At 37.3% G+C, this 26,344-nt stretch overlaps 1 protein-coding gene across 1 annotated transcript in view; it reads right to left on the bottom strand.

Moving 5' to 3' along the window:
* Window positions 1–706: 706 nt before the first annotated feature.
* The window catches only part of WNK3 (WNK lysine deficient protein kinase 3), a 120,291-nt gene continuing 94,653 nt past the window's right edge, over window positions 707–26,344 (bottom strand). The window contains 3 exon segments of the mRNA XM_063084225.1: window positions 707–1,036; window positions 4,892–5,094; window positions 24,573–24,784. Coding sequence (XP_062940295.1) covers window positions 707–1,036; window positions 4,892–5,094; window positions 24,573–24,784 — 745 coding nt within the window.

Raw genomic sequence — 26,344 nt, 5'->3', positions numbered from 1 at the left:
CAGTATCTGCAGAATCAAGGAACTGTTACAGTTCTGTTTTTCCCTTTCCCTCCGTCTCACCCCAAACAAGGCTTCACTCCTACTGCTGTGATGACAGGAAGAAAATCACATTAAAAAGGGCTCATGTTCTGTATTGGTTGACAAAGTTATTCTAATTTTATACACCAAAACATTTCCTGCACCAAGTTACCCTGCCTTCTGTGAAAGGTAAACCTAAGATAAACGTGAAGAATCCCATAAGACTCCGGCTGTTGGAGGGTCTTACTTCATCCATGTTTGGGGAGAATCAATCTAAATTATTTTTACACATTTTAAAGAAAAGTATCATCCAGCTGCAGATAGCAGCAGTAAAAAATGGGGGCTTCTCAGCAATGCATGGAAAGTGTCCTGGAAATGGTAATGCTCAAACTGAGCTAATTAAAGCATTCTTAACAGTATTTTTTAAAAATCAAGTATCAAAGAGGATAGGATTCGAAGTGAAAAAACATTTCTGTGTGCAGTGTTCTATGTGCAAACTGCACATTTCCACAGATTGATGAGCTGTATCAAATACTACATTGGAACAACACCGCCAACAAAATACAGTCGAAAGTAAACTCAAATGAGGAAAAATATGGCAGAACCCAAGAAGAAACTTTAATATCGTAGGTGTTCTGAAAATAATTCTGAAAAAAAAATCTCCCTTTTCTTCATCATCTACTCTTATTCATTTGGGACCAGGAGGAATTGTGGCTGGATTCTGCACTGATGAAGTTGGAAATACCTGCAAATTCATCGCCGGCTGGAATGGTCCTCCACCTTGGGTAGGAATTACTACAGACTGTTGTGTTGTTCCTGAAATTCCTACCCACTGAACTGGATATCCTGTCCCCCCCACAGCATTATACTGAGAAACATGGGGCATTCCATACGATGATAATGGTCCAGGAAATGAAGGGAGTGAGAGTCCTTGTGGCAAGGAAGTTGGGGCAGCTCCACGGATTTGGGGCAGAGAAGAAATCCATGGTGATGTGTAGCCCAAAGCAGATGGAGTATTCTAACAAAAACAAAAGTAAAAACAAAAGATCAGTTTATTTGGTATATGCTTTTACCAATCTATATTCTTTCCTATTCTTTTGGTTTACTACGAGTGGCTACCATTTTTGGAGTACCTTTCTGTGTGCTGAGCATAGTTATACACCTTATTTTATTTCATCTCCATAACTGCCCTGCCTTGCAGGGTAGGCATTTTCACATGAGAAAACAGAAGCTCACAACTGGTAACTCACCCAACACCACCAACCAAGTTAATAGTGAGGTGGGGATTTGAACTTAGTTCCAGCTAACTCCTTCCTATCCCCTACCCGCTTCTGTTCATTCTTAGAGTCTGACATTTGTTATATTCTTGGAAATTTTAAACTCAAGATGAGACAATTATGTTTTTGGCAGTACTGAGAAAATATATTCCTGCCTGACTCATTGTATTGTAATTATTCATATGTATAGAGATTTTACTGAAATTTTTTTTTTTCTTTTAGATTACTGAAATCTTATGCACATAGGAATAATAAGTCTAATGGAAGTAAATAATACTCATTTAAAGGAGAGCTTGGTGTCAGTCCCAAAAGCTGGGCTCTTCTAAATTGAATTGTCAAGCTAAAACTAAACTTTCAACTAAACTAAACTTTCAACTCAAGTTAGAAACTAAACTTTAACGTTTCAACTAAACTTTAGTTACAGACTTTCAACTTAAGGTAAAGGTTTTTGGCTTGACTCAAGAATGAATGACAATATCTCTTGAGGTGAAAAAACATTTATTTAATGTCAGGACTCCCTTCTTCATATCAGTGTTTTCTTTCTGTTAAAGTAGAATTAAATTTAATACTTCTGATTCAAAACAGCACAAATAGTATGGTCTCATTTTTGTAAAGTTGTTTCCATGCATCCATATACAGACATAAAAAGGTAACTGAAATGATGTTTGTATAAAGTTAATGATACTTATTTCTGGGTGGTAGGATTGAAGGTGGTATTTTAAAATTTGTACTTTTCTACATTGATTAAATTCTATAATAGGCATTATTTTACAAACAACAACACAATTTTTATACTTTAAAAAAGACTGACTTGGAGAGGTTATAAATCTTCACTTGGATATTTCAAAGGCATCTCAAATTCAAATGCCCAAAACCAAAAATGCAATCTTCCCTTACCAAAACACACTACTCATGGTCCCCATCTTGATGACTGGTGTGCTGAAATGGTATCCAGTTATACAAGCCAGAAACCTAGCCTGGACACTTCCCCTCTGCCATACATCCATTCCATCACCAAATCTCGTCCATTTTATCTCTTAAACATTTCTTAGAATATGTTTACTTCTCTTCAACTCAACTTCTCCTTAACTGGACTACTGTGACCAACTCTTAACTAGTGTGCCAAGATTTTCGCTTACCCCCAATAATCCTTTCTTCTTGATTCAGTCAGAGTGACCTTTTCCAAAAAACAAGTCTGATCATGTCAACCTTAAGGCTTCAATGGTTATCCATCTTTCTTAAAATAAAGACAAAGTTCCTTATCGACACCACTTTTAAGACCCTATCTACTCTAAATTCACTGTGTACCAATTCCTCCTTGTTCTCTTCATTTCAGCCAAACTGGCCTACTTTCAGACCCTTCATGTTCCCGTCCTCATACAGGCTATTCTTTCTGCTTGGAATCAGATTCCCTCCCCTTGGTCTAGTTAATTCATCCTTCAGATCTCTGCTCAATCATCACTTTCTCAGGGAAGCTTTCCTTCACTTCCCTTTACTAGGTCAAACTTCCCTAATTGTATGGTATCCTGTATCTTTCTTTTGTAGTTCTTATTATAGTTGTAATTTTATATTTATTTATGCAAGTCTGTTAATGTCTAACTGTCCCACCAGAGTATAAGTTCCATGAGGATAGGGACCATGCTTGTTTTTACTCACCAAACCTGTGTCTAGCAGAGGTCTTGGCACACAGTAAAGGGCTTGGTACATAATTGTTGGACCAAAAACTTGTAAGTAAAGCTACAGAATAGTAATATGCCAGAACATTAGTGAGATGGGCTCCCCACTCAAAGATATAATCAACTGTACCTAAAAATACAAAAATAGTTACCATATATGGGGTACCTACTATGTAATACCTGTAAAGGTACAACTTTATAGGTGTTATCTCATTTCATCTTTACAGCAATCCTGCAAGGCATTTATATTTGAAAGACATGGAAACTGAGGCATGATCAAATGACTTGTCTAAAGTCACACAACTAGTAAATGACTGAGCTAAGATTAGAATCCAAGTCTGTTAGACTTTCACCACTTTTACTCATACACCATTTTCTACTCGCCCTTCTTCTAAACATCCTCCATTGTATTGCAATAAACCATCTTCCTACTAGTAAACAAAAGCCTCCATTCACACAGTACTCAGAAGGTCTCTCACTGACAGTACAAATACATTTATGTCTTAAAATCTGCCTCTAAAAGCTTCCAGTTTTTACAATGGTGACAGTATCTGTGTAAAAATTGATGCTAGGAATAAGATAAATACACAGAGCACTGCCCCCCCCCACCCCGCAACCAGATACATTGCTTATTAGTTTGAGAAATCTAGGATTTTGAAATTTTTTATTCAATATTAACAATAAATGTATTTTCAGACCTTCTTTACCAAACTATATTCAATCACTATATATATACGTACACACACATAAATATGCACAAACATAACACAGACATACACACATAGATATCTCAATTATGAGAATTTGGATTCTAAGCCTTGATTCACAGTTTAATAGGTTTATTCATTTTGAAAAAATGTTGCTTACTTTAAAAATTCAAACACAGAATAGTACAAAGTAAAATAAGGCCCAAATCCCACCATCCAGCATATTATTCATGGATTTTCATATTTATCTATGTATATAAACATACATCAAATGTATACAATTTTGCATAAATTATATTTTACTATGTATGCTGTTCTATAAGCCTGCCTTCTTGCCACTCTAGAATGCATTGTGGACATCTTTCTACATTTCAATTGCATGTACGCCTGACTAAGGCCACATGCAATAACTAGGCATCTTGTCCACAAAACTTTTTCTTTTTTTTCTTTTTTTTTTTTTTTGTCGTTTTTTCGTGACCAGCACTCAGCCAGTGAGTGCACTGGTCAGTCCTATATAGGATCCGAACCCGCGGCGGGAGCGTTGCTGCGCTCCCAGCGCAGCACTCTACCAAGTGCGCCACGGGCTCGGCCCTTGTCCACAAAACTTAAGACACTTCTTGTAATATTCTAGCTTAAAGAGCTTTAAAAATTCTTTTTCTTACTGAGCAAATAAGATAACTAAATGGCTCTAAGAATATTGATGTGCAGTATAAGATAGCTTTTCCTCAAACCTAAACTCTTCTTGTACCACACGATTGAATTAACCCTCATTCCAGATGATTTCTTCTTTGATACTTAATGGGGGGTGTTTTTGGTTTTTTTATTTAGGTAGAATAGCCTAAAACAAGGGTCAGCAAAATATGGCCCACCACCTCTTTTCCTAAATCAAGTTCTAATGGAACAAACCCATGCCCATTTGTTTGCATACCATCTGTGGCTACTTTTGCACTACAACAACAGAGTTGAGTAGTTGTAACCATATGACTTAAAAGATTAAAATATTTACTAACTGGCCCCTTCCCAGAAAAAGTTTGCTACCCCTGGACTAAAAGATGATCTGCTCAAAGACATAATGAATCTAGACAAGGATAGAAGTCTCTATGTTGTCAAGTCACACCACTTTCTCATAGTGACTGTAACCATAGGCCTAAGTGAATCAATTTTTACGGTTTTAGTTTTCATAAATAAAGAGGATCAGGTATAAACAACTTACTTCATGTACTTTGTTCCAGTTTTCTGTCTCTAATTTGTGTTGACTCTGCTTCAGTTGGTTTAAACTTGGCTTAATAAGAGAATTTCCTACTGTTTCCTTTGTCCAATCATCTACCAGCTTGTGTAAGTCATCTGTGAACATCCCTTTTTTACTGGCTGGAGATTGCTGGCATGATGCTGCATTAACCTCCACACACAGTGGATCTGTAAGAAAAAACATGGAAATCATGAAAAGGAATTAAAACATACATAGATAATTCTTTCACTTACGGGGTACAGATTAGGGTGACCAAACATTCTAGATTACCTGGATAGTCCTGGTTTAAAGCTGTTGTCCTGGAGTAATTACTAACAGAAGCCCTTTTACTCTCAAAAGTTTCCTCTAGTTTGGATGGCAAATTATGTGGCTAAGTCAAGTATAATAAGTATTATCTCCAAAAAAATTAGTATCAAGTCTAATCTTTTCAGCAGCTTCCTCAGAGAGATACTTAGAAAAGCTAAAAAAAGAATCACAGAATGTTAAAAATGGAAAGAGTTTTAGAGCTCTAGTCCAAACCACTTATTTTATAACGGGGAAATGAGACCCAGGAAAAATTGATAGACGTCATCAAGATGGCAAAATAGATAGTCCCCAGCGTCACACTCTCCCACAACTGATTAATTTACAGCTATTAAAAAGCAGAGACTACCAACCAGGGTCTGCTGGAGCTCGGGAAAGAGGAGAGACGTGTGGGGTTTGTGAAGGCAAGAAGCCACAGTGACAGAAGGGACCACTCTGACTGTTTGGAGTCCTGACTGCTTCAGGGCTGGCCTTGGTGAGGAGTGGGAAGAAGTTGCAGCACACGGACCAGGAGATGACAAAAGCTATAGCTGAGCCCTCTGCATGAAGTTGCTTAGAGACTGCAGGGGAGAAGAGGGCCTTGGAGCACACCATACCAGCCTCCAGGCCAGCAACGACACTAACAGGGTTTCAGTGGACCCACATAGGAAGGGCCAAAGCTGACCAAAGAAAAGAGCTATCCAAAGGCCAGTAAGTCATTGTGAGGGACTGGTGCATGGCCCACCCCATGGGAAGCATTTGAGTACAGGGGGAGGCTGGCCCACTGAGGAAACACTGGGGTGCAGAGTGGGCAGCTGATCTGCCTTCTGATCAGCACAGGCCCACTCAGTGGAGACTGGTTAGGGAAACAGAACTGCAGGGAGCACAGTTTGTTGAAAAGACTCAGTCCGGGGCCAGAATTTCCACACAACCCAGGTGTATCTGACCTCACAAGACCTGGAAGTGATTAGAAGGCCAACAATTAAAATCCAGTCTGCACAAAAAGCCTTCCCCAGAGAATCAGCAGCAAAGTAGCAATTTAGCACAATCACAGAGCTCAAGTGCTAGTCTCCACAGGAAGTTCCCTCAATTTTCGAATAAACCAAAACCACAAATCAGACATAAACCTCTGATATAACCAGTAAAAGTCTACCACCACTAAAGATCACCTATAAAATCTAGAAGAGGTAGCAGTCTCCTCAAATGCTCAGGCATCAACATAAAAACAAAAAGATTGAGAAATATGACACCATCAAAGGAAATAAACCAAACACCAGCACTGGACCCAGAGGTACAGTGGATTTATTAAACGTCTGACAGAGAATTCAGAATAACCCTCTTAAGGATGTTCAGGGAGTCTCAAGAAAATACAGATAGAAAATTAATTGATATCTGGAAAAAATCCAGGAGCATAACAAAAAACTTGAAAAAGGGATGGAATCAATTGTACAAAACCAAATAGAAATCCTAGAAATAAACAATACATTATCTGAACTGAAAAACTCAATAGAAAGCTCCAACAGCAGACTTAATCAAATTGAGGAAAGAATCAGTGAGTGTGAAGATAAAACACATGAAATTATCAAACCAGAGGAGCAAAAGTGGGACTCTTTCAAGCAAAATAAACTCTGCATAACTGGCATACCGAAAGGAGAGGAAAAAGGAAGCGATGTAGAAAACATATTCACGGAAATAATGGCTGAAAATTTCCCAAGTATGGAGAAAGATGACAGCATCCAGGTACAGGAAGCTCAGAGGTTGCTAATCAAATTCAATCCAAAGAGGAACACCCCAACACACATCACAATCAAATTATGAAAAACCAAAGACAAAGAAAAGGATACTGAAAGCAACTAGAGAAAAGAAACACATAACATTCAACGGAGCTCCAATAAGTCTCTGAGCAAATTTCTCAGTCGAACCAACAGGCCAGAAGAGAATGGGATGATATATTCAGAGAGCTGAAGGAAAAGGACTGTCAACCAAAAATTCTCTATCCAGCAAAACTGACCTTCAAATATGAAGGAGGAATAAAGCCTTTCCCAGACAAACAAAAGCTAAGGGAATTCACCAACACTAGACCTGCCTTACAAGAAATGCTAAAGGGAGTTCTTCAATCTGAAAGAAGATGATGCTAAGGAGCAGCAAGAAAACATTTGAAGGTACATAACTCATTAGTAAAGGTAAGTTCACAACTTCAGAATACTCCAATGTCATAAGGGGCGGGGGATGAATGAATCACTTATATCCTTAATATGAAGACTAAAGGACAAACCTAACAAGACAACAACAAATACAACAACCATATAAGAGATAGGCATTATTAAAAGATGTAACTTGAAACAACAAAATGTCAAAAAGTGGGGGGATGACACTTTTTTCTTAGATATCAAACTTAAGTTATTAGTCTAAAATAATCTGTTATAACTATAACATGTTTTTTGTAGGCCTCATGGTAAACATAACACAAAAACTTATGAGACATACTAAAAATAAATAGAAAAAGATCAAAATAAGTCAGGCACAGAAGGACAAATACTGCATGGCCTCTCATAGAGAGTAGAATAATGGTTACCAGAGGCTGAGAGGGGAGTGGGTTGAGGGGGGAAGCAAAGGAGTGAACCACCAGGTACAAAACTATGCTATCTATCCTAAATGAATCATTGTGCAGTACATGCATGTATTGAAACAACACACTGTACCCCACAAAAATAAACATAAATAAAATTGGAAAAAAAAAAAGTAAATTGACATAGCTGAGATTTTGCAACTAGTTACCAGCAGAGAGAGGGCTGGACCTTTATCTTTTCAATATATGATATTGACTTTCAACAAGCTTCAGAAAACTAGAATCCCATTTTATTTTTTTACTGATATTTCTGTTTATGATTAGAAAAAAAAGAACATGTATCTAGAATAGGAGAAATGAGGAAACAGATGGTTTGATGAGCCACATGAGTTCTGGAGCATAAGATATTCAAATAAATGAAAAAGAATTGATTACAAATGACTATCAGTGCAAATTTTCCTAACCTGAACATCACACTGTCTTTAAATTATAATTTAGTACTATTATTCGTGCTTACTAAATCATTCTCATAGAAAAGACTGACTGATTTACAAGTCAAAAACTTACAGAGTGGTTGTAAAATCAATTTGAAGGAATACAGTTGTGAAATTTAAGCACAATAGTATTTCCAGGGATTTAATTAAACAAGCAAGTGAAAATTTCTTATACTTTTGTTATGGTACTTTTTTTAGTCATGAAAAAATACGGAAAATGCAAAAGATAATGCAAGAATTCTTCATATTAACACTTTTCAAAGTACTTTATCTTCTTTGAAACTTGTAACAGGCCTGTGATAGAGGCACAGCAAATATTTTATCTTATAGATGTGGAGACTGGGACCCAGAAGGTAAACAACTGGGTTTATATATTGAGGTTAGAACCCATGTATCCTGACTGTTGGCTCAATGTGCTTTCCATTGTACCATGCCATCCCATGTAATAAGCTGGGAAATGGATGAGGAAATTGCTTAATAAGGAGGAACATGATAATCTTAATGATTGCTTATACATAGTTTGTGGTTCTCTATGAACCCTGTACTACTGAAAGCTTAGATCCAAGGAGATTAAATATTAAATAGAAACATATTAGTGAAAATTGCTTAAGACATGTTTAATGAATAAATTGGAATATTCACAGGTATAAGAGTTTGATAACAATAATGTTTACTAATTTGAAGCAAGCATGGGGCACCAAAATGATAAATCAATCTTGTTGTAATTCCTATTTTTCTAAGACTTAAAATCCTGACATACACAAGTCTCTATAATAAAAATATCTTTTTCTTTTTGTTATCCCTCTGTACATTTATCAAATTCTCTGCCAACTCCAGTGAGGGAACAAATAGCACAACAAAATTGGGGAAGACTTCAGGGCTGAAGCCTTTATAGATTGTGTTCTTACCTTGGAAGAATATCAGGAGGAAAGATTAAAAAGAGAAGACAACCAGAAACATATCCATATTAGTGACAGCAGTTTTGCCCACCCAGCTTCTCTTAGTAATATATATTATATATATTTGGCAGCTGGCTGGTATGGGAATCCAAACGCTTGACCTTGGTGTTACAACACCATGCTCTAACCAACTGAGCTAACCAGCCAGCCTCTCTTAGGAATATTTTTATGCTCAATCCCTCTGTCTTCTAAAAATTTGTTGCACAGAGGCAAGTCTAAATGTCATTCATTTAAGAACATCTCTGCACTGAGAGAAAACATAATGTCAGGACTCTTCTTGTGCACAACTCTGGTGAAACAAGCTATCTTGAATACTCAATTGGCAGTGATGACTGCTGTACGAGTGGCACAATAGCCAATAAGTGGAGGAAAAAATAAGTAACAAATCAAAACAAGTATTTAAATGAAACAGGAGCTGGGGCAATACTACTACTAAGTAGGGAACAGAAATATCTACAGACAGACACACCTGCACACACACCCCAAATGTTACCGAGAACAATATAGCTTGAGAAGAAAAAAAATGCTATCTGAATGTCATTCAGTGCCTAACTATGCTTTACATCTGGTAGAAACATTTATTTGTAGCATGCCCAGGGTCCTAAGGCAGGAGCCGAGGCCAAAACCCCTCCACCCAGATGCAGGCAAGAGACAGAACATGCCCAGGGTCCTCAGGGAGAAGCTGAGGGCAGCATCCTCAGAAGCACACTGAAGACACCACTTCCATGTGGTGGCCCACCACAGCCACCGCCACAGCCATGGCTGCCACAAAAGCACTGGACACCAGCACTAGCCACAACTACCATGCAGGTGGCCCACCAGACACTCAACTACACTAATGCAAGGATAGTCATCAGCAGAGACCAGAAAAAGAAGAGGATGTCTCTCTCCTCAAAGGCCACTCCAGGATAACAAAAGAAGCAACTGCTCTTCCAGATGACCAGACATCAACATAGAGATACTAGAAATGAGAAAACCTGAGAAAATATTACACCACCAAAAGACTACAGTAATTCGTAAATACCAGACCCTATACAGAGCTGGAAACCCTTTAAATGACTGAAAAGGAATTCTGAGCAACAATCTTAAGGAAACTCACTGCGATAGAAGACTCAGACAATACAATGAAATAAGAAAAAATATCCAGGATATGAAGGTGGAAATTTACAAAGAGATTAATACCTTAAAAAAGAATGCAGCATTTTTTTTTTTTTTGGCGGCTGGCTGGTATGGGGATATGAACACATGACCTTGGAGTTATAAGGCTGTGCTCTAACCAGCTGAGCTAACTGGCCAGCCAGAATGCAGCATTTTAATATAGGGGTTCGCCAGTATAAATTTTCCTCTAAGCACTGCATGAGCCCTGCATCTTATGAATTTTAATATGTTGCACTTTGATTTTTATCTCAGAGTACTCTCTAATTTACCTGAGATATTTCTTTCTACCCATTCTTTATTTAGGAGAGTGCTGTTTAATTTCTACACATTTGCAAATTTTCTAAATTTCCTTCTGGTATTATGGTCAGAGAACATATTTTCTATGATTTAGTCTTTTTAAAGGTATTAAGATTTGTTTTGTGGTCAAAAGAACCTAAGCATAAATATGGACAATTTTCCCTATATCTTTGGGTCTTCGTTCTGAAGGCTCCCATGTCATGAAAAACAATGATATAATAAAAATTTTTATGTCTTTTCTTCATATTAAAAAAAAATCAATGTATGTCATTTCCTCCATAAAATGAAATAAAATGCAATTGAAATGTTTAAAAAAAAATTATGTTCATTTATAACCCTGTGTATGTTGCACAGAAAAGCTTCTGGAGGCTTCTTTCCTAACAAATGACTCTGGGAAGGGGATCTGGATTTTGAGAGGCATGCAGAGGTGCAGAGAAATTTTCATGCCATTTGAGGATCAGATCTTAATATCCATCATGTGGTTTTGATTGTTACATGTGGTTAGGAGAGTGTCTTTGTACTTTGCAACTTCACACTAAAGTAATAATGGGGCATTGTGTCTGCAACTCATTCTCAAGCCTCAGAATGTTAGCAACTGCAGAATCTGGTAAAAGGCTGTAGTGGATTGAATTATGTCCCCCCAAAACTCATTGAAGCTTGAATTGTGTCCTCCAAGTTTTATGTATTAGAAAATTGGCCCCCACTGTGACTGTTAAGAGGGTGGGAAATCCTATTATGGTAATTGAAAGGTGGAGCCTTGAAGAGGTGATTGGATTGTAGGACCCTGCAGTAGTGAACGGATTAAAAATGGTGGTCAGGGGCGTGGTTCTCAGGGCTTTAAAAGAAGAGGAGAGTCTGTCTTTCTCTCACTCTGCTCTCTCTGCTTCCACCATCTTGCAATGTGAGACCCCTGGGTCACTGTTGCCACCACCAGATGGACTTTGGACTTCTCAGCCTCAGAAACTGTAAGCAATAAATTTCATTTTTCTTTATAAATCACCCAGTTTCAGGTCTTTTGTTATAAACAACATAAATGGCCTAATACAAGGGCATATGGAATGTCTGTGTCCTATTTCTACAACTTTTATGTATATTTGAAATTACTTTAAAATAAAAAGTTTCAAGCAGGGGGTTTGTATTAGCCCATTTTCTGTTGCTTATAACAATATCTGAAACTGAGTAATTTATCAAGAAATTAAATTTATTTTTTAATTTTTAAAAAATTCTGGTAATATTTATTACAACAGAATGTTGCTTGATAATATGTTTGTGTACAATCACCTATTTAATAAAGTCAAAACAATTCAGAATTAAAATATTTATATTAAATCAATCACCATGAAATAGCATACTGTTCTAAAGTAGTTATATATTTATGCTTATTCAGTGTCTCTTTAAAGATTGTTTTAAAATCAGTGTTCCTGGATTAATATTTTTCAGCAATCTTAAATTTTATCTGAAATAATCTGAGGCTGGTTATGAATACCTACTGAATTTATTTTCATGTTCCTTGCCAAAGAGAACCTGTTTTCCAAAGGAAAATTCCTTCTTTCTTTATTTAATTTTAATTTATTTATCATTACTTCTATTACTTTCTAAGATGTTGTGGAGCAATTGGGGTGGAGGAGGAGAGAAGGGGAAAAGGGATAGAATGGGAGGAAATGGAAGAGGGGAGGGGGACATGGTTGAGGCCCTTGTCCCTCCCCCCTCATTCTAGCAGAGGAGCCCCCTGGGCTGTTGGTGGTAGCTTGGTCGTGGCTGGGCTGGATGTCGACATCAGGGGGATGTGGTGAGACCCCCCCCCACTCCAGCTTGGGAGCCCAGAGTACTTCTGGTGGCAGCCTGGTGGTCCTTGCTGGGCTGGATGTGGATGTCGGGGGACATGGCTGAGGCCATCATCCCCCCAGCACACTGGCTCAGAAGCCTCAGTGGCAGCCTGATGGTTGTGGCTGCACTGGATGCAGACGTCAGGGGTGGGCATAGGTGAGGCCCTTGGCCCTCCACCGCCCTGGCTCAGGAGCCCGGGGCCCTTCTGACAGCAGCCTGGTGGTCATGGCTGGGCTGGATGCAGATGTCCGGGGGGCATGCCTAAGGCCCTCAGTCCTCCCTACCCCAGCTCAGGAGCCCAGGGTGCATCCAACGGTGGCCTGGTTGTCGTGACTGGGCTAGATGCAGATATCAGGGGGCATGGCTGAGGCCCTTGGCCCCTGCATCCTGGCTCAGGAGCCTGGGGCACTTCCAGCGACAGCCTGACGGTTGTCACTGGGCAGAATGAGGATGTCGAGGGGGCTGTCAGTCCCCCCACCCCAGCTTGGGAGCCCAGGAGGGCTTCTGGCAGGGATCTGGTCATCGCTGGGCTGGATTCACATGTCGGGGGGTGGGTGGGAGCATGGCTGAGGCCCTTGGCCCTCTTCTCATCCCGGCTTGGGAGCCCAGGGAGCTTCCCATCCTTCTAGGTTTTATAGGTGTTCTTTAGTGGTGGTGTTAGACCTTTACTGGTTAACATCAAATTTTTTCTCTGATCTGTGGTTTTTTTGATTTTTCTATCAGTTCTGTGTTGGATTATTAGCTACCCCCACCACTTAAACTCTGCACTAGAACTAATTTGTTGTCCTTTGCTTATTTCTAAAATGGAGGAACTTCCTGTGGGGACTAGCACTTGAGCCCTGTGGTTGAGCTAAATTGCTGCTTTGCTGCTGATTCTCTGGGGGAAGGCTTTTTGTGCAGCTCGGGTTTTAATTGTTGACCTTGTAAGCACTTCCAGGTCTTGTGAGGTCTGGTACACCTGGGTTGTGTGGAAACTCTGGTCTCAGCCTGAGTTTTTCCAGCAAACTGCCCCCTGCAGTTCTGTATTCCTGACCAGTCTCCTTAAGTGGTCCTGTGCTCAATGGAGGGCAGATCAGCTGTCCATCCTGGGCCCCAATGTTTCCCTGGTGGGCTCATCTCCCCCACCACCTGCACTCTAAACACTTTCCATAGGGTGGGCCATGTGCTGATCCCTTGCAATGACTCACCAGCCTTTGAGTGGCTCCTTTTTTCAGTTGTCTATGGGCCCTCCCTCCTATGTATGTCCACAGGAACCCTGTTAGTGGTCTATCTGGCGTGGGGGTCACCAAGGCCCTCTTCTCCCCTGCAGCCTCCAAGCAACTTCATACAAAGGGCATAGCTGTGGCTTTTGCCAGCTCTTTCTCCATGTTCTCACCAGGACCAGCCTTAAAGGGGATGGGGCTTGAAATGGTCTGAGTGGTCCTTTCTTTCTCTCATCGCAGCTTCTCCCACCTTCATGAAGTCAGTACAAGGGCCGGCCCGTGTCACTCAGGAGAGTGCGGTGCTGCTAACACCAAGGCCACAGGTTCGGATCCTATATAGGGACAGCCGGTTAGCTCACTGGCTAAGTGTTGGTGCTGACAACACCAAGTCAAGGGTTAAGATCCCCTTAGTAGTCATCTTAAAAAAAAAAAAAACTGAAAGACATGAACTCAGTATGTCTCTCCTCCTCTTCCCCTGATATCTAGCGGCCCCAGCTTGGCTGTCATTGTTTCTTAATAGTTGTAAGTTGGTTGACTGTGGGAGAGAATGACTCTGGGTACTGTCTATTCCACCATCTTGACTGGAAATCAGAAATTAAACTTATTTCTTACAGTTCTGGCGACTGGGAATTCCAAAGTTCAGGGAACACATCTGGTGAGGGCCTTGATCTTGATGGTGACTCACCACAGAGATGCAGGGTGTTACATGGTGAGAATTGATCCAGGAAGAGAGAGAGAGAGAGCTAACCTCACTTGCTGTCCTTTTAAAGCCCTCAGAACCAGGCCCATTACTCCATGAATGGATCAATCCATTCACAAGGGTGTAGTCCTTACAATCTAATCACCTCTTAAAGGCCCCACCTTTCAATTACCATAGTAGGATTTCCCACCCTCTCAATACTGTTACAGTGGAGATTAAGTTTCTAATACATGAACTTTTGGGGAACAAATGTGTCCCATAGCATGGTTTATTCTACACAAGCTGTTTTGTACCCTGAACTTTTTGTTAACAAGATATTAGTTGACTCATTCGACAGATATTTTTTGCTTTTCCACTCTCTGCCTGGAATATGACAAGCACTAGATGTGCAATGGCAAATAAAAACAGAGTTGCAGCTCACTGCCTTGTCTACTAATAATGGTTGCCTAAACAAAATGTGAAAGTCATTTTTGGGTCATTCAGGGAAATTTGAAGATGGTCTGGGTATTAAATGATTTGTGGAATTTTTAAAAAAAGAAATATTTATTCATTGATTTCATTTAAAAAGACCACTTAATTTGTAGTTCACAAACCAGAAAGTACGATCAACACACATTAAAATAAGTACTCTGCAAATGTGGTTTACAATGGGTAGTGGTAACATTACTTATTAACTTTAAAGGTGCTCTTTAATATTCATTTCTTTTTTTTTTTTTTTTTTTTTTTTAAAAGATGACCGGTAAGGGGATCTTAACCCTTGACTTGGTGTTGTCAGCACCACGCTCACCCAGTGAGCAAACCGGCCATCCCTATATGGGATCCGAACCCGCGGCCTCGGCGCTCCCAGCGCCACACTCTCCTGAGTGAGCCACGGGCTCAGCCCTATTCATTTCTTATTAATGAGTTCAGTCCTTGATGTTCTTTTTGTTCTTTCCCTCAAAGCGATGCCTACATTCAGACAGTTTCAGTGATCACCCCGCAGCAAATGTTTCCATTTCTTATCTCAAACCTTGATTTCTCTTCAGTCTCAATTTCACAACCAACTCCCAAATGTCCTTTTCTATTTGAATATCAATAAATCACTCAATTCAGTACACTTAGAATCAAACCTATCTTGATCTTGGCATGGCAGTTCGTCTAAATGTCATATTTCTGTTAGAGATACCACATTTTCTTCAAACCACCCAGACTCAGATCCTTTGGATCTCCCCACAAACACACATATTTAGTCTATCACCACATCAGGGTAATTCAACCTATACAATGTCCCTTGTCTATTTTCATTTCCACAATTCTCAAAGCTCTTAATCATCATATGCATGGACTACTATGATTGCAATGATCTAAATGGACTCACTACCTGGCTCTAGACAATGTATTCTTCACAACGCCACCCGATAAATATCAGTTAAATGCAGTTTTCATCATTTCACTCCTTTGCTCAAAAAAAAAAAAAAAAAAAAAAAGCAGCTTCAATAGTTCTTTAATGGTAACAAAGGTTTTCAACTTGTTTGGGTTGCAAAGCCCTTGGAAATCATGGTTGTCTTTGCAGGACAAATACATTATCTTATTGATTATTTATTATCTTTAAATAAACATATCTCACTTATTAAGATTAAATATATAATAGTGTGTTAGATCAGATACAATATCTTATACTAAACAGTAGGATAGACAAGCTGTAGCAGCTGCCAAAACTTTATTTATTTTTTTTAAAGTATGTAAGATAAAATTTCTAGTGTAAATATTCCATTTTACCCAACTGTTATAATGTCTTTCTTGTACTAATATCATTCAATGGAAGAGACAATACTCTTCCCACTCCACTTAATTTTAATCCTGCCCACTTATACTTCAAGATCAACTCAAATACTACTCCTCACATAAAGCATTCTCAGACCACTATCACTCCTCTCAACCCACTATAGACACTATTTATGGTATTCGGAGGCAACACAGAATAACAGCTCAGAGCCAAGGCTTTGGAGTCAGACAGATTTTGATTCTATCACTTATTAAAGGAGATCCTAGGGACATTGCTTAACCTCAGTAATGTCAGGATCCTTATCTATAAGAGACAAACACTAATATCTACCTACAGAGTTGTTTTGAGGATTAAGATAATGTAGGTAATATGATTATGTTTCAGGATCCCCAAGACTACCCACAAATTCAGTGAGTTGCTAGAAGTCCTCATAGGACTCAGCATATAATAGTATTCACAGCTAAGGTTTATTACAGTGAAAGGATACAAAATAGGATCAGCAAGGGAAAAAGACAGGAGTTTGGAGAAATTCATGCACGTGCTCTCTCCCTGTTATGAGGGGGCATGCTTGAGTATGCTCCTTTCTCTAGCAACAAAAAATGCAGCATCAGGTGTACAACTTTCTGCACAGGGAAGCCCATTAGAGATTTGGTGTCCAAGGTTTACACTGGGGGCTGGTCACTGAGGCATATACCAAAATTCCAGACTCTCAGAAGGAAAATAGGTGTTCAGCATAAATCACATTATTTGTACCAACAAACTAGGCAAAGTGAACTATTTACTAGTTAGGGAACAGAGGGCAATTCAACATATACAACGTCTCACACACCATCCAAGTTCTCACACACCAACCAAGGGCCAACCTTGCAAGGAGGCCTTTCCAAAGATAGCAGTCTCATTCCTATTATGTTAACTCTATTCTACACAGTTTAACACAGGGCTCATATTATAAGTTAACTGCACACATACACTGTGGCTACCATTAAACTGCAAGTACCATGCATCAGCTCATGTATCCCACAAAACAGGTATAGATGTAGGCTGGGAAGGACGGATGAGGATCTCTGTAATAAGGAAGTGCTTCTTGAAATGTTTATGTGAAAAATGGGTTCTCTGGCTGACTTTGAGTTCTTAAGCAAGCAGAAAGTAAAATCAAAGGTTGCCTTGTAAACTGTCTGAAGTTTGAAGGTGTGCCTTCTCACCAAGATCCACTTGGAAAAGACATCCAGGCAAGGCATTTAATGAAGTCTTCTGACCAATCATTGGCTCACCCCTAAAAGGTACCGGCCCAGGTGTGAACCTTAGGAAACAAGGCTTTAAAAAAGAAAAAAATTTAAAAACTTCTAGCAGGGACTTTGTATTAGTCTGTTTTCTGTCACTTATAACAGAATACCTGAAACTGGGTAATTTATAAAGAAATAAAATTAATTTCTTACCATTTTGGAGGCTAGGAAGTCCACGGTCCATGGGGAGCATCTGGTGAGGGCCTTTTTCTTCGTGGGAACTCTCTACAGGGTCCCATGGTGACCAAGGTATCACATGGTGAGAAAGGCATGAGCAAGGGAGCTTACCTTCTCACTAGCTCTCTTTATAAAGCCATCAGAACCATGGCCATGACAACCCATTAAACCATCAACCCATTACTTTATGAATAGATCGATCCATTCTGGAGGGCACAGTCCTCATGATCCAATCACTTCTTAAAGGCCTTAATTTCCATCACCATATTGGGGGATTGAGTTCCAACATGAGCTTGGGAAGGACATTCAAACTACAGCAGAATTCAATGGCCATACACAGAGAATACAGAATTAGTGAAAGAAAATTGCTAAATAAGTAAGTAGCAACAAGAAAAACAACAACAATAACAAACAAAACCAGCAACAACAACAAATCTAGGGACAGGGAAGAATCTGATACCAGAGTTGTTACAATATATTAACTAAACTGGTCAGTTTTTACCACAAAATTAAGAGACATGCAAAGAAACAGGAAAGTACGCCACATATACAGAAAAAAGGGGGAGAAACAAATGAAAACATCCTAGAGGGGGCCTATATTTTAGAAACAGCTTTTAAATCAGCTATTATAAATTTATTCAAATTTAAGGAAACTATGCCTAAAAAGTTAAAGGAAAATATGACAACTATGTCTGACGAAATAGAGAATAGAGATAGAAGTTATTTAAAAAAAAAAAAAACCGAAATTCGGGTGTTGAAAAGTACAATATCTGAAGTGAAAAATTCAACAGAGGGGCCCAATAAGAGATTTGAGTGGGAAAAGAAATAATCAGCCAAGAAGAAGACAGGTTAATGGAAAAATATACTCTGAGGAATGGAAAGGAAAAAGAATTTAAAAATGGACAAGGCCTCAGAGAACTGTTGAACACCATCAAGCATGACAAGAAAGGTACATTAGGAGTTCAAAAAGAAGACAAAGGGGTGGAAAAAATATTTGAATAAGTAATAGCCCCAAACTTCCAAAATTGGACAACAAATATTAATCTACACATTCAAAAAGCTCAATGAACTACAACTAGAATAAATTCAATGAGACTCATACCTAGACATTTATAATTAAATTAATGAAAGTCAAAGACAAAAAGAAAATAAAAGACAAAAAATAGACTTATCCATATAAGGGATCCTCAATAAAATTAAGAACTGACTTCTTTTTTTTTTTTTTTTCTGTTCAATTTATTTTTTTTATTTTTTATTTTTTATTTATTTATTTATTTATTTATTTTTTAAATTTTATTTTGTCGATATACATTGTAGCTGATTAATGCTCCCCATCACCAAAACCTCCCTCCCTTCTCCCTCCCCCCTCCCCCCCAACAATGTCCTTTCTGTTTGTTTGTTGTAAGAACTGACTTCTTATCAGAAACCACACAGGCCAGAAGACAATGGAATGACATTGTTAAAGTGTTGAAAGAGAAAGGCTGTCATACAAGAATCCAACTAAATCCTCTTTCAAAAATGAAGGACACCTGCATACAATACTATGTTGTAAACTCCTTAAGGGGGATTACTTTCTTCTCATAGTGACAGATGTCATGCTTTGCATGTGGGTGGAGATTGTCATGTTTTACGGAAATTAATAACAGTTTTCTACAGGTAGATTTAATCTACAGAAAAAGAAAGAGAGCATCTTGGGGGAAGTGCATAATAGAGTTATTGAGCACCAAACTGTACACCATCTTTTTGGAACCAGCTATTCAGTTGTGAGAGATCAAAGTTGGAGTCTGTGCACCAGGACAGAAGTGTGCAACTGAGTAAGTGTGCAAATAGTACAACTGAGATTTGGAAATAACCAGTTATAATGCAAAATACCCATGTCACCAGATTTACTTTTTTTTTTTTTTTTTTTTACCTTTTATTTCAAGGACCTAATGTGAAATATCAAAAGCAAAAATTTTGTTGTGAAAAAGATTTGAAAAGGAAAGGTGGCTAATTCTTGGGAACATGCAAAAGGAACTTTAACCTTTCAGTGCTCATTCTGATAACTAGTTCTTCGTGATGACTAGAATACAAAGAATACTCCAAAATCTGAATTTCCATTGAACTAAGCATTTTTAGAATAAAGCCTTTCCTGAATATGACATGATTTTGATTTCAGCTTCTGTTAAGATTAGAATGGAGTCTTTATTATTTCACATTATTTCCTAGAATCTTGAAAAGTTTAAGTCCAAATGGCTGGATTTCTATTGCAAAAATGACTTTGCCTTTTCACATTTTCGGGTGTCTTATAGCATAAAATAAAATTTTATTAACAGACTTATTAAGCAAAATAAGGAAGCATTCATTTTCATTGAGAGAAGAGTTTTAAATAGATAGCTATCTTAGAGTTCTTATTATAACAGGGTTCTACCTGTTATAAATAATTAAAAGGATATACCCTGGGATGAAATAGGAAGTATTAAGAATAACAGATATTTCTGTCAGCTGGATTGTGTCACAGCGGTGATACACTTGAACTGGAAATCACTAAAATTTCCTTCTGATTCCCTAGTCACAGAACAAAACACAGGAATGTTTTGCATGTTTTATGTTGTGTATAAAGGTGAAGAGCTATGATAAGATGAATTGTATTAGATACTTTAACAGCTTTTGATTAAATTCAAACTAGTTCTCTATGTCCTTGTTTTTTAAAAAAAAATTCCATAAATTGGAAAAAATAGAGAAATGAACACATTTCTAATAAACAAAAACTAGAAATTCACTGCTAGACGACCTGCCTTATAAGAAATACTAAATGGAGTCCTTCAGAATGAAATAAAAGGACACTAGACACTAACTCAAGTCTACATGAGGAAATAAAGCACACTGTTAAAGAGAACTATCTAGGTAAATATAATATTCAACATAAATGTACTTTATGTTTATAATTCTTCTATTTGATTTTAAAGACAACTGCATGGAACAATAATTATAAAACTGTGTCAATGGGCTTATAACATGTAAAGATGTAATGTGTATAATAATAATAGTACAAAGAAGGTGGAAGGAAACACATATATACACACACATACATATGTATATTACAGTAAAGTTTTATAGACCATTGAAATTAAGTTAATCTTAATCTGAGCTAGATTGCTTTAAGTAATTGTAATCCCCATGGCTATCACAAGAAAATAACTAAAAGTATAAAAGAAACAACAAGGGAATTTAAAGTTATACTAGAAAACATCTTTTATTTATTTATTTATTATTATTTTTTTTTTTTTACAAAAGATGACCGGTAAGGGGATCTTAACCCTTGACTTGGTGTTGTCAGCACCACGCTCTCCCAAGTGAGCTAACCAGCCATCCCTATATAGGGATCCGAACCCATGGCCTTGGTGTTATCAGCATCACACTCTCCCAAGTGAGCCAAGGGCCGGCCCAAAAATATCTATTTAACACAAAAGAAGGCAGAAATCAAGAAAGTGAGAAAAAACATAAGATATGCAGAAAACAAAGAGCAAAATGGCAGGCATAAATCCTATCTATAATTACATTAAATAGAAATGGTTTAAGTATTCCATTTTGATGGAATAAATTTTTAAAAAACACACATGATCTAACTATATGTTGTACACAATAAACACAGTTCAGATTCAAGGACACAAATACATTAAAAGGATAGAAAAAGATATAGCATGCAAGCAGTAACCAAAAGAGAGTTGTATCGGCTATACTAATATAAGAAATACACAACGGTACTTGAAAAAGTTCAAGGAAAAATGGAATTAAAAGATAATACCAGGACCAGCCTGTGGCTCACTTGGAAGAGTGTGGTGCTCATAATAACAAGGCGACGGGTTCAGATCCCTATATAGGGATGGCTGGTTAACTCACTTGGGAGAGCGTGGTGCTGACAACACCAAGTCAAGAGTTAAGATCCCCTTACCGGTCATCTTTAAAAAAAAAAAAGATAATACCAATGTTTCCATGAACTTTCTGAAGATCCCTCACGTATTAATATCAAGAAGACATAACAATTATAAGCATATATTCAACTAACAACTGAGTTCCAAAATATACGAAGCAATCATTGACAGAAATGAAGGGAGAAATTTAAATACCCTTGGAGACTTCTACAACTGGCCAGCCACCAAAAAAAAAAAAAAAAATGATGATGATAATTGATAGAACAACTAGATGGAAGATCAACAAGGAAAAAAACTTGGACAGCCTTATAAACCAACTAGGCCTAACAGGCATATACGGAACACTCTACCCAATAATAGCAGAATACACACTTTTCTCAAGTGTACATGGAACATTTTCCAGGAAAGACCACAGGCCACGTGTAGCGGATTGAATTATGTCCCCCAAAACTCACTGAAGCTTGAATTGTGCCCCCCAGGTTTTATGTATTAGAAACTTAGCCCCCACTGTGACTATTAAGAGGGTGGAAAATCCTATTACGGTAATTGAAAGGTGCTTCGGAGCCTTGAAGAAATGATTGGATTGTAAGAATGTACAGTAGTGAATGGATTAATAATGGTGGTCAGGGGCGTGGTTCTGAGGGCTTTAAAAAGATAGTGAATGAGGAGGTTACTCTGCTCTTTCTGCCCCACCATTTTTGCAGTGTGACACCCTGCCATCACTGTCTCCACCAAGACCCTCACCAGATGTATTCCCTGCACTGTAGACTCCCCAGCCTCTGAAACTGCAAGCAATAAATTTCAATTTCTTACAAATTACCCAGTTCTGTGTATTTTGGTATAAGCAACAGAAATGGACTAATACACCATGAAACAAAGCCTCAATGAAATCAGGACTGAAACCATGCAAAGTATGTGTTCTGACAGAATGGAATGAAATTAGAAATCAGTGAATAAGAAAGGAAATTTGGGAAATTCACTAATACGTAGAATTAAACAATGCACTCCTAAATAACCAATGTTTCAAAGAAGAAATCACCCAGAAATTAGGAATGACTTTGAGATGAGTGAAAATACAAATTACTAAACTTATAGGATGCAGCTAACCACTGCTTAGAAGAAAATTTGCAGTTGTAACTGCCTAAATTAAATAGAAAAAAGATCTCAAATTAATAACCCAAACTCCTACCTTAAGAAATTAGAAAAAGAAGATCAAACTAATAGTACCAAGAACACTTAATATGGGGAAGAACAGTCTTTTCAACAAATGGTGCTGGGACAACAACCAGATATCCACATACAAAAGAATGAATTTGGATCTCTACCTCACACCATACACACAAATGAACTCAAAAAGGATCAAAGAATTAAATGTAAAAGATAAAACTATAAAACTCTTAGAAGAAAATACAGGAAAAAATATTCATGACCTTGGGTTAGGCAATGGAATTTTAGAAATGACACCAAAAGCACAAGCAACAGAAGAAAAACAGGATTTCATCACAATTAAAAACTTTTGTGCTTCAAAGGGCACTATCAAGAAAGTGAAAAGACAACCCAAGAATGGGAGAAAATATCTGCAATACCATATCTGGTAAGGGTCTAGTAACCAGAATATATAAACATTTACAACTCAACAATTTCCCTATATCCTCTCCAATACTTGTTATTGTCTATATTTTTTTTTATTTCAGCCATTATAAGTGAACGTGAAGTAGTATCTCACTGTGCCTTTGATTTACATTTCCTTAATAACTAATGTTTATGGAGCATCTTTTCAAGCGCTTATTAATCATTCATAAAAAAGATGAGCAAAGACAGTCAAATTTTCTGTCTCTGGAATCTGATAAAGGTCAGTTAAGAAGGGATCTAAAAGTGAAAGAATGCTCTGGGATCACAACATGCCAAAGCAATTTGAAAGTCAAAGTTTTGGGGAAGCAGAAACTATGCATAAAAGTCATTTGGGAACAAAACAATAAAATAAAGTATAGCTATTAATGGCACAGCATCAGACTGAAGGTACATATACTTCTGCTATTAAATCCCCAAAGCTGCCTTCAATTCAAGTCTACCCTTCAGTTCCATCCCTATGAAGATGATACAAAGTACAGTTCCTGTTTTTGAGTTTTGTATCAGTTTTTTATTGTTGCTGTAACTACACCACAAACTTTGTGGCCCTCTTCTTCCACCTTCAAAGCCCAGCAATGTCACGTCCCTCTGAAACTGTTTCCCTCCTCATATCTTTTCTCTGACCCTCTCTTCTGTCTCCCTCTACCACTTTTAAGGACCCTTGCGACTACATTGGACCCACCTGGATAATCCAGGATAATCTCCCGATCTTAAAGTCAAACTGCAAGCTTAATTCCCCTTTGCCATATAACTTAACATAGTCACAGATTCCAGGGATTTGCACATGGACATCTTTGGGAGGCCATAATACTGCCTACCACAAGTTCTGTTGAGATTTCACATATGTCCTTAAAATACACCCTCAACCCCCACCTCGACTATGCACACGTAACTAAAGAAGCCTGACCTGATTACAACTTCTTTATTATAGTAAAGACTGACCCTCTTTTTTTCAAAGAAATGCATTTTACTAATATTCTCATAAATAATAAAGAAATATCTCTTACTTCAGATAGAGCATGAATATATTTTAAAGATTACATTTGTTATCAACAAACTCCCCAAGAAACTCTAAATGCTAGACCAGTGGTTCCCATTGATTGATAACATTTAAAAACTACTTTGGGGATTGATATTGAGCTTCAAGCTGTTTATTTTCCAAATGAAAACATAAAACAAACTCAGCTGTTCTCCAAAATCTATCAATTATCCTCATCATAATTTCACAAAAGAACACTTAACACCAAAAGGTAGAAAAGAATCTCAGAATAATATGCACGTCTTTAAATCATATTAGCCTAATAAAAAGCAAATTATATTATTGTAATTTTCCTAATTTTGCTAATTTTTGACTAGGTTTTTTTAAAATCACTTTTACGATTAACTTACCTGTAGCAACTACACTATTGTCCACATGTGTCAAGGATTGAGGGCGGCTGCGAAGTTTGCTTTTAAAAGATCTTGGTCGACGTGGTGATGCAGGTGGCAAAGGAATCTCCGAAGTTTGGGTTTTGCTATCTTTAATTGACCGAAGGCGATCATAGAGCTCCTGCAGCTCCTTATTCTGCTGGGTTTGAAGATTTACCACCTCCTGAATGTGCCTGAATGAAAATAATGCAGAAAACATTTTAACAGCACTGTCACCATAAAGATGGGCCAAACTCTACACCAGTACAAGTAAAGTTTTACAAGGAATTTAGATTAAGAATAGAAAATATTGAGTATTTTCACAATTTTAAGATGGGAAATGCCTTCCTATACATAACGTTAAACTAATCAGTCATAAAGAAAAACATGAACAAATTGACAAGAGCAAATTTCTAAAATTTAATACAAAACAAAATTTAAAGTCAAATAATATTGATAATATTAATATTTTCTTTATTACATGTTGCAAATATACATAGGAAGAAAATATTTGCAACATAAAATAGAGGATTAACATTCAGAATATATAAATAACTCCTAAAAATCAATAAGAAAAAAAATCATAGAAAAAAGGGTAAAGAATATGAAAGGGCAATTCCTAAGAAGAGAAAAAACAAATAGCTGATACATATGAGATGATGCACAATCTCACTATTAAAAAAATTTTTAAAAATTCATCTGATTGGAATAAAATTAAAGATCCAAAAATATCCAGTCTAGTGTTGTCAGGATGTGGGGAAATAGGTGCTTTCATATATTTTTGTTTGAAGTGTAAAACTATATAGCTACATTGGAAGACAATTTTAGCAGCATCTATCAAATTAAAATGTACACACCTTTTAACTCAGCAATTCCACTTTTAGGCATCTATCCTACAAAAATACTCATGTAAGTATGTAAAAATATAAGGATGTTCATTTTAGCACTATTTATATAAGCAAAACATGGGGAAAACTGAAATGTCCATTAAGAAGGGATTAAATAAACTTGGGTACACCAATACATTGGAATAGCATGCAGCCATTTTTTTTTTAAAAAGGTGGATTTAGTTTTTCAGACATGGATATATATATATATAAGTGAAAATGTTAAGTCAAAAAATTGTAAAATGACATGTGTATTATGATCCCACTTTTGTAAAAAGCAAAAACTATATATTTGTAAATGCATAGAAAAAGGACCAGCAAGATATATACCAAACAACTTAGGGTAGTTGCCTCTGAGAAGTGAGATTGAGGCATGAGAAATGGGAGACTGTTTTTTTGCTTTTTTACTGTGTTATTGGAATCTTTTCCTATGTATCACTTTTAATGCAAAAAAAAAAAAAAAAAAGACTATAGTTAATTCAAAATGATTTAGGTCTAAAAACTTAGCTCACCATTTGTTGGCCTATGGAACTATAGGCTTTGGAAAATCATCCTGGGGTTTTAAAAATTTGTGAAGAAACCATAATGCCGAAAGAACATTGGAAACAGAACAGAATAAATTATCTTTTAAGATCCCTTCTAGGTCTTGGGTTCTATGAGGCTATGAGAATCCATACCTCATATTCAAAATAAAGTACTCATAACCATTATAACCAACTATAAAAGCCACCAGTCTTTTAAGAATGGTTTAAAAGAATCATTAAAAATAGCAACAAAGTACTGACATCACAAATATTAAACCATTTTAATAATAACTTTTTATTTTAAAAGTATTGGTGTACATATACTGCATAATACTTAATATAA

This window comes from Cynocephalus volans, chromosome X, assembly GCF_027409185.1.
Source record: "Cynocephalus volans isolate mCynVol1 chromosome X, mCynVol1.pri, whole genome shotgun sequence".
Lineage (NCBI taxonomy): Eukaryota > Metazoa > Chordata > Mammalia > Dermoptera > Cynocephalidae > Cynocephalus > Cynocephalus volans.
Note: the sequence above shows the minus strand (reverse complement) of the source record. Positions and strands in the feature narration are given on the sequence as shown.